Genomic DNA, 17800 nt, shown 5'->3' on the forward strand with positions numbered 1-17800 from the left:
CTTGACCTGAAATTTCTAGCCCTTTCATAGTGAATCAATACCAAGGGCTTCAACTGACACAATTTTAATACCAGCTTAGCTCAAACACTAAAAACTCAATGTCCCAATGAAAGATCCTATCATATTGGCCCCTTAGGCACGGGGCCAATGAGCCCCACTTCTGTTTGATGGGGACAGAGCATCAGTGTTTTGTCAGCATTGATAACAGCCACACAGTTTGTGTTGTTTGACTACTTACTTGTTCCCGGTCGAGCGTCCGAAACATCTACCAGGGGTCCGGTGGCCTGTGACACCGACTGGTAGTGTACCGTGTGTGTCACTGTCAGGGACTTCTGTTTTGCTGCCTCCCCAAAGTCAGCATCCGTTAACAGGACCGTGGAGCGATCATCTGCAGAACAGTAGGAACACAGGCAACCAGACACGTTTACCCGCTTTCAATGGCTCCCTTGCCTTCTCTTCCCTAGGTCCCTGTGTTATTGTTGATTACAACAATTACGACTTCATCTAAAGAAGCAAGAACAACTAGAAATTCAAGCACTGTGTTAGAACCACTGTAGGATGCTGAAAGTAGATTATCTTTAATGGTTGGCTTTCAGAGCATGAATGAAAGAGAGTGACCACAGAGAGAGGTCTTCTCAAGAAGCAAATGCTGGGATGCCTGGGTGGCTCAGTGGTTGAGCATCTGCCTTCGGCTCAGGGCATGATCCTGGGGTCCCAGGATTGAGTCCTGCATCGGGCTCCCTGCATGGAGCCTGCTTCTCCTTCTGCCTGTGTCTCTGCCTCTGTCTCTCTCCTCTCTGTGTATTCTCATGAATAAATAAATAAAAATAAAAAAAAAACAAATTCATAAAAAAGAAGCAAATGCTGATTTGGGGAGACTTGTTGCAGCTACCTGTTTATAATAGAGTTTGGGAATTCTGTGTTTGTCAAAAGCTCACCTGAGATGTCACCAGAGATGCCAGCATCACTCAGCGATGGGGCTGTCATTGCAAATAAGCTTGGTGTGCAGTACTAGAAAAGCTCTGCCACAGCTGTCTACACTTGAGTGTCTCTCATGCTGAACTTGGCAAATGTTTGGGGTTGGGGTGAAGGGAGGGGAAGAGGGAGCTGGTCTTCAGAGTTTATTGATTCTTCTATTTTAAAGGTTCTGAGGTACGTTCCTTTTCTTCCCACCTCTTCTGAGCTTTAATTACTCTAGAACATCCTTTAATTGATTTTTCAAAATGACTCACTTGTCAGATTTCCAAGCCCAATTGGCGTTTGAAGATTGGAGAAGCAGGAGCCTGGGTTCAGATGAATTTAGAGCATTTTAGTGCTTGGAAAGGAAGCACTTGGTTGAGCTGTGTGTCATTATTTGGTTGTCTCAAGGTTTTCATTACTTTGTTGTGATACTTTTCACACTTCCTTAAGAGCTTTTTTACTCCAAGGGAAACTTCCGTTAGGATATATGGATAGATTCATACATTTTCAAGCACCGCAGCCTGGGATGCTGTTCATATGAGTTTATCAGTCAGCCGGGACCACGTTACAGCGTGCCTTGACACGGAACGGTGATGTGAAAGTCATAAACAACACAGCTAGACTTCTGTGCCCAAAAAAGGCTCTGAACAGAATGAACCTTACAAAATCCAATTACTCAGGCTCTGGCAGGAGAGGAAAGCCTCTTGAAGTTAGAATAAAATTTCTTGGCAGAGAAATAGAGGAAAGACTGCCAAGGTGTCTGCTGGCATCCCAGCGTGTGATGCAGTGCGGGTTGCTACCGCAGCAGGAGCTGGGGTTCGGCCTGGGGGTCAGTCGCAGCCTTCGCTGGCCCCCAGATTGGGCGGCCTTTATGCAGAAACAGATTCTTACAATTGGACCTGGTATCCGAAGCCTGACACTGACGTGTTGTGGTTTCTAACATGTAGCCCCGCTGAGAGCACTCCAGATAATCTTTGGGGCTATGCTACGATCTGTGGGGCTAGGTCACAAATTTTTAATGGGAAATTTCAGGTGCCTGTCAGTTTGTGAGCTTAATCATTCATTCTGGCTAGAAACTAATGGCACTCTCATATTGCATTGTTTTAAAGCATCACATTTCTACTTCCCCCAAATTAGAAAATGCCATCGACCAGCTGTCAGGCATCACCAGGAGGTAAACGATTCCTGGTGATAGATGATCCTGTGTAGAATAAGATGCACCTTTGACTAAGGGCAGTGACTATGGACAGAGGATGGGCAGACCTTTCTCTGGTCTTAGGTCAACAACGACTACCTATTTATTTTAACCACTGGAGGTACAATGATGAACAAGCCTGATGAGGAATGTTTACTAAATGTTGAAACTATATTATAAGGGCAAATTATGTTTTTATTTTTGAAGTAGTATTTCAAAGGAAGTTTTGGTTTTAATGCCCAACCTATTGAGTTTAATAAAAGAGATGCCAGCTATACTACTGAAAGATAATGATTATTAAAAATGAAGCATGGTGTTTTTGTCCTGATGTGAGCCAGCTAATAAAATCTTGTATATTTTAGGAGTGAGCCCTCGGACAACACGGGTAGTATTTAACCGAATTTGGTTGATCGAGGGCCACACTGGGCTTGACCAACCTTCTCCAAGTGCTATTATGCTTGGACCAAATTTGAATCCAGCAAGACCATCCCAGGCCTTAGGACTTTGAAGCCTTTAAGTCAAGATGTCTCTGCTGTTCCATTAGAACATAATCATGCAGGGTGGGGGCAAGGAGCAATGCAGATGTTTTGCCAATTTGGCCATTTACCACTTTTTTTCTGGCAGGAGGTTTCTAGTTGCCAGTGTAGTTGCCAGAAGTTGGGTAGTTTTAGCCAAACCACAGGATAGGGTTGCCCTGGGACCAAGTGCCAGCAAACACCTTCCAGAACAAATGCAGAGCAAAGTTTGTAAAGGGCCAAATTGGCAACCTGCCTCAGATTCTGTTTCCATGGATACTGGAAAGCTGAGTGGTATTTCTAAGGTGAGGGCTTCTGGGAAGTAGCTTATTGATATGGAAGCAAGTGGTGACAGTTACAGGAAACTAAGCTGGTGGCTGGGTGGGGGCCCTACCTTGGTTCTGCTCTAGTCTATGTGACCTGCAAGCTATGTAACTTCTCAATGCCCCAATTACAAAGTAGTATCTTTTTCCTATGTTGCTTGGGTGGGTTGAATGAAATGATGCACATAATGTGCTTTAAAAAGTAGGTGACATTAAAGAGCCCTCAGTAAACATTAGCTATTCTTCTGATCATTATCACAATGGAAATATAAAGTATCTGATTCTGGAATAAATAGACCTGTGTCAGAAGGCAGTGTGGAATGGTGGATTTTGAATGGAAAGGGCTGAAAGGAATTAAGACAATGGGATTCTGGATAAACCAGCCAAAAAGCTCTCTGGGTAGAACAGGGATCTTGGTGTTTCCCAAAGCACTGCCAAGGAACCCATTCCAGGGTGTCTATAGGATGCTGGGGGATGCAGAAAAGGCAGCCCGTGCAAAGACACTTGTTTGTTAACTGCTAGGTAGAGTTTAAATGTTTGCTTTAATGAAGGCCTTTCTGGAGCTGAAGAAGAAAGCACTGAGTGGATTTCCAAGATGGGGCTTTAGTGTATGGCCCTTCTAGGTTTATTTGATTACAGGTGTTTGTTCTTTGGAGAGGCACCAATAATCTCCCCAGAAAAGATCCAGCATGGATCAAAGTTGGGGAACTCCTGTCTCAGGTGACCTTGGAGGTACATATAATTTCATTCTCCCCCCACCCCACATTTGCTGGTATTCATTATTCTCCTCAATAACAATTATCTACCTTCTACCTTTGCTTGTGTAGCACTCAAGATGTTCCCATGTCTAAAGGGGTTTGGGCTGAGAGGACATGGCTGTAGCAGCCACATTGTGTGAAGCCATAACAGGGTACCTTACCTATGGTCTCCATTGTGTCTCTCTCTTCAATCAAAAGCTGAGCCCTGGGTATGTCAATGTGCATTCTCAAGGTTTGTTGTTGCTTGCTCAAGGTATCCGAAGTCCGAGTATTCTTACTGGGAATAAAATAGAGGGGATGCATGAGCAAATGCAGTTCAGAGTCACATTATGCCAACACGTGCTTGTATATCAACTGGGTTTAGTACCTAATTATTTGAATGCCTTGTGAGCAGGCAAGGGGGAAAAAGCAATGAAGGAAAAGGGGAAAAGGAAAAGAAAAAATATTTTTCCTTCATTCAAATGATATTTACTAATATTAGGTTTCAGTAGTTAGTTGTGAGGTTCACAGAAAAAAATTGTCTATAGACATTGGTTCCATATTGATAGAACCTTTGGAATTTCCCCTTTTCTGTGTAAAGCTAAGTAAAACAAAAAAAAAAAGTGGTTTCTAAACCCAACAACACTTTTGTTTGTCAGATATGAGATATTCCAGTGATGGCAAGGGAGGAAGCATGTGTGCTGGCTGCTAAATGGGTGGGGTTTCTACTAATGGATTTGTATTTATATCTGGTGTCATTTTATTTTTGTTCTGGTAACAAATCATAAACCTTGTTAACTTTCTTGACACTAGTTTATCCTGATATCACATTTTAGAATTAAAAGAAAAACCCAACTACTGTAAGAATTTGTGTACCAGAAAATTACTCTTAGAGCAAGCTGTCTTCTAGAAGTAAATGAAAATAGGTAGTAAAACGGCATGGGATCATCAAACTCAGTTACAGCTGATAGCAAATAAAAAAAATCTGTGTATTTCACAAAAACTCAAAAAAAGTCAATAAAGGCTTTAATTAGAAATCTACATTGCAGAAGTGATTGTTCAGTCTTTGCACAGTTGTAAGAACTTAGATGATTTCAAAATATGTACAGTTGACCCTTGAACATCAAGGGTTTGAACTGTATGGGTCCATTTACATGTGGATTTTCCTTGATAAATACAGTCTAGTACTGTAATATTTTCCCTTCCGTATGATCTTCTTCTTTTTTTTCCCGTATGATCTTAATAAGGTTTTCTTTTCTCTAGCTTATTATATTGTAAGAATACAGCATATAAATCATAGAATATGCAAAATATGTGTTCATTGATTGTTTATGTTAAGGGTCAGGCTTCTGGGCAACAGTATACTATTAGCAGTGGAATTTTGGGGAAATCAAAAGTTGCATGTGGATTTTCGACTGTATGTAGAGCTCAGTATCCTTAATGATTACATTGTTCAATGTAAGTTCTATTGTTCAAAGGTCAGCTTTATATGAAAATAACTTCTAATGAGCAACAAAGATTCAGAATAATACATCAATGTGATAAACTATGGCATCCATAAATCCAGCTCAATAATTGACAAAATCTACTTTGAGAAAGATTTCTGGAGCCTACTTCACTCAATGATTTTCCTCTGTGTTTGTTACTTTTAGTAGAGAACAACAAAGAGGGTATCTATTCTGGATCTTAAATATTTTTCTTCCCAACTAAGCATTCACTAAGAGTCCTAGATCCTTTCTTGTTGATGAGGATTCATCTACTCTTGAACCCTGTAGCTGACAGAATGTTAATAATCTGAAGGTCAAGTTCACTCAAGAACCCCTGTAGATATTTGCATGTTGAAGTCTGTGTTAATATTCTGAATATTTTGTAATTGCCCTTCCTTCATTTGAGTATAAACAAAACAACCTACAAAAACAACAGCTTCTGAAAGGTGCACCATTCCTACTTAGGACTTGATCTTGAACCAGATTTCTTGCTCTGCAGATGAGTAACTGGGTTATGTAGCTAGATCATGCTAATTATGCAGAGCCCAAATTCAAACATTTGGCCTGAATTTTTCACATGAACTGCATACTTTAAAAAATTATTTACTTATCTATGTTTTCACTTTATTTGTGTGTGTTTTTTAAAGCAAAAATTCAAATACTTGTATAAAGTGAAGAACATTTTGGTGACTTGGGGGGCTGCAGTTATGTCATGTTTAGACAAGCTCTATTTCCTCAAAAACAGATGGGGAACTACTCCTCTGTGAGTATCCTGAAAGGTCTGTTTAGAAACTCCACTAGGGACTTGAGCTTGTCCTTGCACCAAAAATAGAAATGTGAGCTAGTTCCTTCTGCTCATCATGAATAGTTATGAGGCAGTCAGCGGCTGCTCTATTAAACACTATGAACCCAAGTGCAAACTATACTTAACAATAAGGGGTCCACTGTCAGACTGACACAGGAAGCATGCTAAATAGCTACTGTGCACCACTGCCATTGGCATGAGGACTTAGAATATGATGGAACTTCATTAACAAAGGACAATGAAAGCTGGAGGTAAAACTTTACTTCCTCCTTGAAGGATTGCATGCTGTCAAGCCCTACAGTGGGAAGGCGAGAATGTGGCCCAACAAACCTTGAGATTCAGGAGCTAATTGTTCCCTTCTCCCTTGGAACTTGCTGTTCTCTTTGCTTAGAAGAATGTTCCCTAGCCCTATCCCAGTGGCCATGTGACTGGCTCCCTCCCTGGCTTCAGGGCTTGATGCAGGTGGAGTCTTTTCAATGGAGCCAGGTTGGCCCAGCTATGGGCACTGCTGATGTTCCCCTCCCCATCCTCTGGTGAATTTTGTTTCCTCAGCACTTAATACTCAAGCACATGTTTAATGGACTTATCTTGTTTGTGATCGGTCTCTTCCACTGGAATAGGAATTATATAAGGAATAGTTCCTTCTGTTTTGTACCCTCTATATCCCTGGAATTAGAGCAGTATGTGACTGAAGTAGGAGCTAAATAAATATTTGTTAAAGCTTGTTGAATAAATCATGTTGTTTTGGGGGTACAGTGGTAGTGAGTGACATGTCCCAGAGGCACTAATACTCTTCTCATTTTAAAAGATTACTAGGTCTCAACTTTCTTAATGAGGCTGCCATATTCTATAATCTATTGTTATAGGAAGGCTGATTCTCTAAAATTATAACAATTGGTCATTAAAGCAGCAGCCATCCTTCAAAAAAAAAAACTAGTTGAAGAAACCTCTTTTGTGAAAAGGTTCTGTATATTTCACCATACAAAATTGCATCTTTTATATGATATGGGAGCATGTTAAATATGTTAGTTATTATTGAAATATAATCTTCCGCCATCCATTTGCCATTTGGTTGTCTGATTATAATGACAGAGAGCTGACCCTCATTCACAGAGGATGGTATTTCCCAGCTTAGTCAATAAATTACTTGCAGTTGTTAAAACTCCTTAAAGTCTTAGTATTTTCTTAAGCTTTGTGGGGAGAAAAAACTAATGAAAAAGTGTGTACACTATCTATCTTCCGAAATGTGCTATGAAGCATTCTATAAGTTCAGAATAATTGTAGGGTTATCAGGACCATATTTCATTATAATAGCTGAGTGGGTTTTTTTTCTATATGTCTAAAGATATGAACATCAAAAAAAGCTAAACTTATCTAAATTCTCAATTTGACCCTTCTTCATTCTTTTCCACTTATAGCTAGCTCTAAATAATATTGGTCTTTGGATATTAACCATGCATTGGCTAGTGCCTTAAAGCAGGCTAGTTTTACTCTTATATAGCTGGTATATTTTTAAAAATTATTTTCACCTAATCATAAAAAAGGAAAATCCTTTCTATCTGGTCATGGTGAGTGAGGTCTCTTTTCTCTCTCTCTCTCTCTGTGGGGGGTGATTTGCTTGGGTAAGATAGATGAGTGGGCAGAAGCACGAAGCCCAGCGAAGGGAGATGACACCGTGTGGGGGTACCCTGGCACCAGCTTATCTGTGTTTGTCCTACAGTAGCATCTGCCTTTCTGGCCCTAGAACAGCTAATCCCAGTAAAGTATGCAGATACTTTTTTGTGGAATGTGGTTGGAAAATAACGTTACCTTCACTAAGATCACAGAATGATAAATCTAGGAACAATTTCAAATTATTATTTTTAAATGAGAAAAGTAGGGGAGTGCTTGGGTGTTTAGCTGCTTAAGCACCTGACTCTTGATATCAGCTCCGGTCATGATCTCAGGATTCTGAGATCAAGCCCCCATCAGTCTCTGTACTTAGCATGGAGTCTGCTTAAGACACTCTCTCCTCCCTTGGCCTCTGATCCCACTCAGGCTCGAGAGCGTGCAATCTCTCTTTCAAAAATAAGTAAATAAATCTAAAAAAAAATGAGAAAAGTAGGGAATACAGAGGGAAAATGACTTGCCCAAGATCACAAAACCAGCTGGGGGCAACTTGAAGCCTACAACATAGACTTGCAGTTCTCTATGCTCTTACTGCACCAGGCTGCTAAGTCCTCAACTTCCCTTGCAAGCAGCAGCGAAGGTGAGAGATAGTGGTTCTGTAGCCTTCTCTGTACCAGTGGATATATGACTTGCCTAGGTTTTCCAAGCCACATTTGAAATATGGTTGGCCCTTAGATCTCCAGGAAGGTGACAGAGTCTTTGGTTGTTAGGCTTTGTTAACCAAACTCAGATTGAACTGACCCTTCATGATAAAAGCATTGCTTTTATTTCTAAATTAATCCATAAAAATCCACCTATTTGAGAAGCTTGGAAATTCTCTTCCTTTTCAATCACTGTATCCTCTGGAGGAAAACCACCTCAACTACCTTAAGTGGGAGTAATTACTAGCTTTAATGTTCCTAATTTCATGTTGGCAACTGTTAACCTCAAATACCACTATTAATGCCTGCTTTCCTCAACAGGTGGTTTTTCAAGCACAGTGATTGGCCTATTAATGTAGAAGATATTTTTGATGTCTCGCTTGGGGCTAATGAGAAGGGGGAGGGATGCATTCTAGGACATCAGAGAAGCTAATAGAACTCATCCTAACCGAACAAATGTTGAATATGTCAGAAAACACAGATTCCAGTGTCACGAGCTTTGAGCAGAGGCATAATCTCTGAAGGAAGTAGCCAGAAGATCTCTGAGATGGCTGCGGGACCCAGGCTGGGTACAAACCAGTGAAGCAGACTGGAGTGGGGATGGGGATGGTGACTTTTTATACAGAGCAAAAAAACCTACCATTTACTTTGATGTGGATGGAACTGGAGGGTATTATGCTGAGTGAAATAAGTCAGTCAGAGAAAGACAATTATCATATGGTTTCACTCATGTGCGGAATATAAGAAAGAGTGTAGAGGACCATAAAGAGGGAGAGGAAACTGAATGGGAAAAAATCAGAGAAGGAGCCAAACCATGAGAGACTCTTAATTCTGGAGTTGCTGAAGGAGCGATGGGTGGGGAGATGGGGTAACTGGGTGATGACATTAAGGAGGGCATGTGATGGGATGAGCACTGGGTGTTCATCACACAACTGTGAATTATTGAAAACTACATCTGAAACTAATGATGTACTATATATTGGTTAAATGAATTTAAATTAAAAAAAATTCACACCCAGTCTAAAGGGAGCACTTCATGTAGCTCCAGACAGCCATAATCTCTAGACTGTGCCCAGTACGGTCAGAGCATTTTCAAGAGAAGAAAGCAAGCCACAATCTTATATGAAATCTCTTGATTTCATGAATCATATGAATTCATATTTTTAAGTCAACATTAGAAAATTCATTTTGTTTCGAAGTTATTATAAATTGAAAGACTCTGGTTTGTTTTTTGTTTTCTAAATATTTGCCAGATTTGCTCTGCACAGGTGCACATGTGTCTGGATACCTTCCATGACCACAGAAATGTCCTAATACTTGCTTAGCAAATAAGTACAGATTTGCATTAGAGCATGGATTCAATCTTCTATAAAAATATAGATTTTTATATTCTTCTCATGCAAGTTTGACCTAGAAGGATGTGGCTAAGTTCCTATTATGGAAGATATATTTTACAGGCCATTTGCATTTCTGAGTTCTCTCTTGGCTCTAGATTCCTGCTACCAGCTATTCGACACTTGGAAAGCATCCCAAATTCAACATGACCCATACAAGTCTTTTCATTTCCATCAACATTCCCTTTTCCCTGTCCTCCAAAAAAAAAATAATAATAAAAGTCTGTACCCTGCATCTACCCTCCTAATTCCTAATCCTAGCAAATGACACTTATGTTTATTTAATTGCTCACTCCAAATTTTTTAGAGTAATCTTGAGTTCTCCATATCCATTACTTATAGTACACATAGTTTTAACACATACTATTGCAAACAAAGATGTCTGTGGAAAATGTAATTCATGGGCCAATGGCAATTGATCTCTGTCTTAGGTCTTCAAAGATACTGGTGATATGGGTTATGGGCTCTTTGTGAATAATAAATGAGCACCAATTTTATATGCAAAGATGGGGAAGGAAGTTAAATCCAACTGTGGTGGGGTGGGGAGTAGGCCCCATACCCATCTTCTTTTTCCCCTACAGTAAATATCCTAAAATGGCAATACTGTCAGGATTCTTGACATTTATCTTAATCTGATTTCCAGACTCTGATTATCCTTTTTCACTTCTGGTTTAATCATTACAATATAAAAGGCTTAAACTGCAAATACTGAGGTGTCTTCTACAGCCTTGAAAATTACACTTACTCATTCAACTACCACAACTTACTTATTCATCTACTATAGTTCTGGTATTTTTAACATGAGGACAACATATCAGGCTATGACCTCTAAGACCAGACAGTGAATAGATAATTGTAGCAGAAATTGGTGAGTGCTCTAGTGGAGGGGTGCTCAGGATGCCATGGCTGCTGAGGACAAGGGGAATCTTTCTTGATCATCCCATCTCTTTGGAAGGGCACAGTGCACAGTGCATTTCCTTTTCAGGTTTTCTTTTCACTTGCCTAACTCTGCTAAAGTGAAAGTCTCAACCTCAAAAGTGGTATATTTGGGTGGAAACAAAACCAAAGCTATTTACTTATAATGTGCTTTTGTATTCCCAGCTTTATGGGAAACATTCCACTGGTTGAGTCTGATCGACAAGAAAACAATCTATGGCATGTACAGAAGTATATTATTTGCTATCTATATATCCTATTAGGCATAACATGGATATTTGGTACACAGAATGAAATTTATGTGTCAAAAATAAAATGTGCTATCAATTTCAGACAATCATTTAAAAAAACATCAAAGCAAGTTGGAAATTATCCTTTTAAACATGATATATAAGATAGTAGGTTTTGTTCTTACCTCATGAGCATTTCAGCTAAACTCTTTGCATCTGGGGAAAAAAAGTTAATATTAGTACATGATAAACAACTCATTAACATTCACTTAGGCATTTATGACCAATATTCTACAGAGTCAGATGACAATAACCACTTTAAAATGTAACTATCATTCCACATATCACTACTAATAACCAAAAGTTTAGTGGATTCCTTATTTCTTCTACACATATGTATGTGATATTCATGCAATAATGTTGTATATATGCAATCATATGTCATATATATATATATGGTGTGTGTGTGTGTGTGTGTGTGTGTGTGCATATATATATTACAAAAAGAGCATAACTCTCTGGGACCATAACATTTATCAGACATCTGTTAAAGTCTTCTTACAGTGTATTTATTTGCCAATTTTTGAAAACCCAATTTTATTTTCAGTAGTCAGAAAATTAACATTTTGAAAGTAGTTTATTTATGTAGTATATATTCTACTTGTTTTATCAAAATATCAAAATTTAAAAACTTATGACACATAGATGACTTTAAGAAAGCATTATTACAGAGCTCTGAGTCCCCTAGGTTGATCAAAGAATTGTATAAATGACATATCATTGTGTCTCGAAACTCAGATGCTTGTTTCAAACCCCAAAGTAAAAATTTTCTTTATATTTTTTTTTGTCTCTGAAAACATTGTTTATCAAGTCTTGGTTACCACTCCTGACAAAAGAAATTCTGCCTAAAAATGATGTAGAAAAGAAGTCTACATTTTTGGTGACATTGCTTTGAAATTCTCATCTCCCTTAAAACATAATTTGTTTTTCTTTTTACACATTTTGTCCTGGCAAAAAAAAAAAAATGAATGTTTTTTTTTCTTAGAATACAAAAGCCTTCTTCTTGCTTCCCCCCCTCCCCACACTGCTTTCTAAAAAAATCTAGATGTTAAATGTAGTATTCAATGAACAGAAATTTCTGGAAATGGATTCAGCTATGTGGCTGGCTCTATAGTGGAGAAAAGAGTATGTTGAAGCATTTTCATCTCATCTTTCATCTTTTAGAGGCTGACATTTAAGTGCAATCATTGTCAAGCCGGGGAGCAGCATGGTATTATTGAGGTGCTCGGGCAGTCACAGGGATAACCACCCATGGGCTGGCATCTCTGTAAGCCGAAGTTCAGTTATTCAAATCAGCCACGCCAGCTCCTACTGGTAACCTCACACATTCTGTGCACAGATGGGTTCAGTCTGGGAAACGAAAACAGCTCCTTTCTACCCCACTCATATGGTGAAGCAAAGAAAGCAAAACAACATTTAACTTCCTAGTTCATGTCTTTCTCTCCAAAGACCAAGCAGATATGAATTTCTTCTCTTCCTGAATGATTTAACACTTGCAAAGTAAATATATATATAAAGTCAAAAGCGTGGGATTAATTAGCTCTATGTAACAGCCAAGCAGTGGCTAACTCAACGGTCTAAAAAAGAGGGGGAAATTTAAGGAGTACACACTGTACTTCAGCTCATGATTGGAAGGTAACTCAGTCCCCAATGTCTTCAGAATGGACCTGGTTTCCTCGTTTTGCTCATTATCATCACACTTTTTCTGTTCCTGAAGTCAGCACAGTTTTCTGTTCTGTGATTTTTTTTTTCATATCCATGTGCTAAGGAATTGTGGCATCCAACAAGTGAGAACAGAGTTCCCCTCAAATATCGGCATGCTCTAACAGCAAGTTCTCTTCATCTACAATTAGCAGGCATCTTTGCTGTGGTTAAGCTGGTCTACAGCTGTGGGCACCCTGAGCCATTTTGGTCCACACTTCCCTATGCTTATCATCTTACAATAGATCCTTTTCTCTTTCTATCTAGTTACTATGTCCTCCTCCTGATGTCATCTGAAATTGTGAGAAAAATGATATTAATTGAAATTCACTTCTGTGAATTCTCCTTTGAGAATCGCTGGTGGAGTTTTACAGCACAAGTGGCACCAGGGACTGTGTGTGAATGTCTTCTGGGAGCAGACACAAGGTGGGCTGCAGTCACAATGGAACATGTACTAGGAATCTGGATTGTGCCAGTCTCTACCTGGGAATTATTATGTCTTCTTTCAGAAATCAGGAAATTGGGACCCAGATATGTTCAGTAATTTCTTACAGCTGAGCAGGAATTCATAACCAATGTCAGTTGGTTCAAACTTCTTTTCCATTACTACTTTTAAGGTTCTGTATACATAGAGTGGGATTTGTGTCATAACTTCAGGGACATAGGGGTACAGACACCTGGTACCTGCTGACTGAGGGAGATGATCCCAGGATCACCTGTTTCAGGCTGAGTCAATCTGGGAAATATCCAAGACTGCCCTCACCTTAAAAGGAGCATGGGACTTGGAGAGCATAGACTCCAATGGTAAGAGAGCTCCATGACACAAAATTAGTGTGTCCTGTAATTTGAGCTCCTTTAGGAAGTATGGAGTAGGTCAGTTTGACTGGAGAGAGGTTTCCAGGAAAGGTTGTGAATTAGGGTTGGTCAAGGCATACAGAGCTAAGAAGGTGTGACTTTGGGTTACTGGCCATAATATGGACCAAGAGGAGAGGAGGAGGGCAGAGGTAGTGGTGGGTGGGTGTAGGTGTTGTGTACTAGCATCAATCCATCCGGAGTACATGGAATGGGGGCTGGGGACAAGGAGTTGGTGGTGAAGGTGAGAGGCTGGGATGGTTGGCTGCAGTGAACAGGGGGACAGAGAGTGTTTGATGCTATAACAGATTGATGGTATCTGCAAGAATCAGGACCCACTGGGTATGGAGGGTCTGAAGGGAGTCCAGAAAAATGACAAGATTTAGGATATTCAGGGCTGGGTATGGTAACACAAATGACAGGAGTCTGGAAGGACACAGAAGCAGCAATGTGGGTGGAGCCAAGGTGCTTGGCTTCAAACCTACTGCGGTACTCCACCATATTAATATAGGCTGGGGGACATGAGGTGAGGCTGTTCAAGGCAGATTTGGAATCAAGTTTAAGAGAGATGTCAGGACTGAGATGGGGTCCAGGGTCTTCTTCATATTCATGTAGGGACAGTGAAAAGAGATGACAAAATCTCGGATATACTTTTGTTTAGTGGTGAGAAGAAAATCTGGGGCAAGTGAAGAACATTTTTAAAATCATGAAATCATAGAATCTTAAGAGCATTAAAGACTCTTCAAATCATCCCTGCAGTAAATGTTTGTCTCCATGCTACAGTGTCTTGGGCAGATGTTAAAATGAGCTGGGCTACTTAGCACTCTGGGGAGAGGGGGGTCCATGCTGTCGCTACCACATAGCACCTCTCACTCTCAGGTCTGATTTGATGTCAAGTCTGTTGATATGTCACCTCAACACGTCCCCATGGGACCTTTGCTTTTTTCTTTCTCCTCAGTTCGAATCAAATTACCAGGCAGCAGCCCCCTCCCTGGCCTCCCCACCTCCAATGTGTCAGTCCTGTAAGTGACATCCACCTGCGGGAAGGGTGATGGATCTGAAACACACCCCTCACTGTGTCACAACTGTGCTTTGAAACTCTCGGAGGGACCTCCCTGCCAACAGGACTCAGCACAAAGCAAGAGCCTGCTCATGCTGGTCCCAAGCTGTCTTTCCAGCCCTCCTGCCCCTCATGTCTTGCCTCCAGCCCTCTCTGAGGTTCTTGCTATTGCATTCTCTGTAGACCCCATGATATGGCTCCTTTGTCGCTTCAGTGTACGCAGATGCGACTTGCCCTGTGCACTCTCCCAAGCCCCGCCAGGTGAAGTTGGTGCTTTGGTTCTCTGGACTTCGCACACCTCTGCACAGCATCCAGCATACCCTTTCCCACTTCCCATGGTGGTTTCCTGTCCCCATGTCCTCTCTCCACTGGCCTGAGTCATCTGCCTCCCCAGCTTCAGCCCAATCTCTGCTCCATATGGAGGTCGCACAAGCTTTTCTTGGGGATACATTTAATTGTGGGAAACATCTCTCTGCTCTTGTGCTGAAATCCCTTGCTGTAATTTCTACCTGGACATAACGAGGACACCTGGAGTCATTCATAGGCCATGAGAATATCTCCATGCAGCTGCCTGCCACCTGTTTCTTTTCCAAGTTGAAGTTTCTAATTTTCTCAATCCCTCCTCAGATGGCATAATTTCTAGGTAATTCTCTATCTGGGACTCTTCTATGAAAGACCTGTGATTTCTTATTGTCCTTTATTAAATGAGGCCGAGCACAGAAACTGGTCATTTTTTGATATTCTCTTTCTTGCACACCCGTGAGGACACAATGCTCATTATGTGTGTTGTAAATGAATTTTTACAACTTATATAGAAGATCTTACAGTTTTCCCTATTACATTTTATCTCTTTGGTTCCAGCCTTTCAAAAGCTCTTCAAATTTGGATTCTTCCCACTAATACATTAGCTTTCACCCTTGGAGTTGTGCCACTTCCAAAATGGCTCAGCCTGCTCTGACTTTAGCCTCAGCCTGGTATCCCATAATCAGTCAGCCCTGTCCAAAGGGAAGTGAGATTTGTCTGGGCCTTTGCTCATCCCTATAATTTCCCGATTGCTGGCAAAGCATCCTTTCTATAACCTAAACTACTTTATCTCAATCTGTAACTTCTAGAATTTATTGTTTTTGAAAATGGGTATGGAGTGTAACTATTTTCCTATACCTTTGATTGTTCAAAGATTATCCACAATTATTTTTGGGATTATATCCAGAACATCTTTGTCCAGAATCCTAAGACATCATCATTTGGGGTCTAGGAACCAGTACCATGTGATATCCTTCCTAATATTTCCTGTGGGGGGGAAACAAAATCTTCCCCTTTAGTGTATTATCGTAGCATTTATTGGTGCCCATAGTATGGTGCTTATCATTTAGAATTTGTGTAATAGTTAGTTGTAAATATGCCTTCCTCCTCACTAGCAAGATATCAGAACTATTATTTTATGCGACATCCCATCTTTTGCTCCCATAATGACTGGAACATAGTAGGCTTTGAAAGAATAAGTAAATTTAAATGATCAAGGGCTCTGGTTATTTTCTTAAGCTCTTCCTTCCTTCCTTCCTTCCTTCCTTCCTTCCTTCCTTCCTTCCTTCCTTCCTTCCATCCTCCCTTCTTTCCTTCTATCCCTGCTTTCTTTCCCTCCCTCCCTCTCTCCCCTCTCCTATCCTCCTTCCTGCTCCCTCTCTGTCCTTTCCTTCCGTTTTTATAATTCTTGTTCCACATTTTATGATTTGAATAGCACTTCTCCTGGTGCACATCAAAGCAAAGCAGACATTGAGTCGTTCTTTCTACCTGCCATCTGTTAATATGAGAACATCATCTCAAGGCTTGTTCTTGCTAAACAGCCTCTTGTGTTGCCTGTCACATTTTTTTCCCCACAAATTTCAGCTCAATCTGAGATTTAGACTTTGTGACACCTTTCCTAAAGCCCTTTGCTACACCTACATATACATCCCTGGCTCTGTGTTTCCCCGTTAATCTTGGGAGTGATAGAGAAATAGTGCCAGGATATTTGGAAAGAAGGGGTTTCAAAAAATAACATTTGCTAACACACTGAATTGTAAAGTGTCCTAGAAAATGGTAACTGGAAGGAGAATTTGGTGATCAGAAGGTAACTGGTCATCTGCCTTCAGGAGAGCATTTGGTGGGTGGGGGTGGAAGTGAGACTGTGAGGATTCAGGAGCCAGTGAGAACTGATGCAGCTGAGTATGGAAGTCTTTCAATAATCCAGTGAGGAGAAGCAGTAGAGAAAAGGGTGGTAGGTAGAAAATATGCAAACAAGAAAGAATCTATATTTTTTAATATTATGGGGAAGGTAGATATATCAAATATAGAGATAAAAATGAATAAACCAAACATTTTCCATTGGAAAAAAATAAAATTATGAAGTAGTTATTGATTCTGTGTTAATATATTCTTCTGACTCCATGCTTCATTGACAACCCTTTCAAAGCCAACAATATTGATGGGATGTCCTGTTTCTTTATCTGGGAGTCCCAAGTCTTAGGCAGTTTCATGGAAAGAGAACAGGGTATGGCAGCAGTGATCAGAGCTCTTTCTCTAGCCTTGTCTTGATATGTGATTTTTGGACAAGTTCCCTTAAGGTTTCATGTCAGCAAAATAGGGTATAATATATATCAAGTTTATAATCTACCTGTTTGCATGGCTATGGAGAGACTAAGACAAGGCAGCATAGAGTAAAGCATTATGAAAGACAAGGGCAGTGCAAAAGTAGAAGATATGAGTCCTCTGTTGATTACTGCATGATACAGTGGGCTCTTGGGAAGAGGCACCCCTGTTGGGTAACTAATATTATAGCGTGGTCTCGCCCAGTTCCCATGTTCTTTTTGTAGATCACTTCCCATCCTGGAAGAGTCTCATCCACCAGGCAGTGCTATCACGGTGTGTCAGGGGAGCACAAGGCAAATCTCAAGAACAGCAGCTGTGCCAACTGAGAATCTGAGCTGTTTCCCATTTTGCGTGCCCAAATGTTTCATTAAAAAAGAGAAATCTCATTCATAGCCACATGACTACACTTTCATTTCTGAAGTTTCTAGTTAGGTAAAATGGAATATGTTTAGGTTAATACTTCTGTTGGGCAGCTACCTGCACATACCCACAAAAACAAACGAACGAACAAACAAACAAAAAAACAGTTTGGGAGTAGCAGATTTTGCCTAGCTTTACTATCTATCAAGTGTTCTTTGCAAGCTGCCTCACAACAATCCCTGCTTTTC

At 40.4% G+C, this 17800-nt stretch overlaps 1 protein-coding gene across 1 annotated transcript in view; it reads right to left on the minus strand.

Moving 5' to 3' along the window:
- DSCAM (DS cell adhesion molecule) overlaps window positions 1–17800 on the minus strand; it is a 729459-nt gene that overhangs the window by 23955 nt on the left and 687704 nt on the right. Inside the window, exons 28-30 of the mRNA XM_038581531.1 lie at window positions 11077–11107; window positions 3913–4028; window positions 239–388 (exon numbers count right to left, since the gene is read on the minus strand). Coding sequence (XP_038437459.1) covers window positions 239–388; window positions 3913–4028; window positions 11077–11107 — 297 coding nt within the window. The remainder of the gene's footprint in view (window positions 1–238; window positions 389–3912; window positions 4029–11076; window positions 11108–17800) is intronic.

Source organism: Canis lupus, chromosome 31 (assembly GCF_011100685.1).
Source record: "Canis lupus familiaris isolate Mischka breed German Shepherd chromosome 31, alternate assembly UU_Cfam_GSD_1.0, whole genome shotgun sequence".
Classification (NCBI taxonomy): Eukaryota; Metazoa; Chordata; class Mammalia; order Carnivora; family Canidae; genus Canis; species Canis lupus.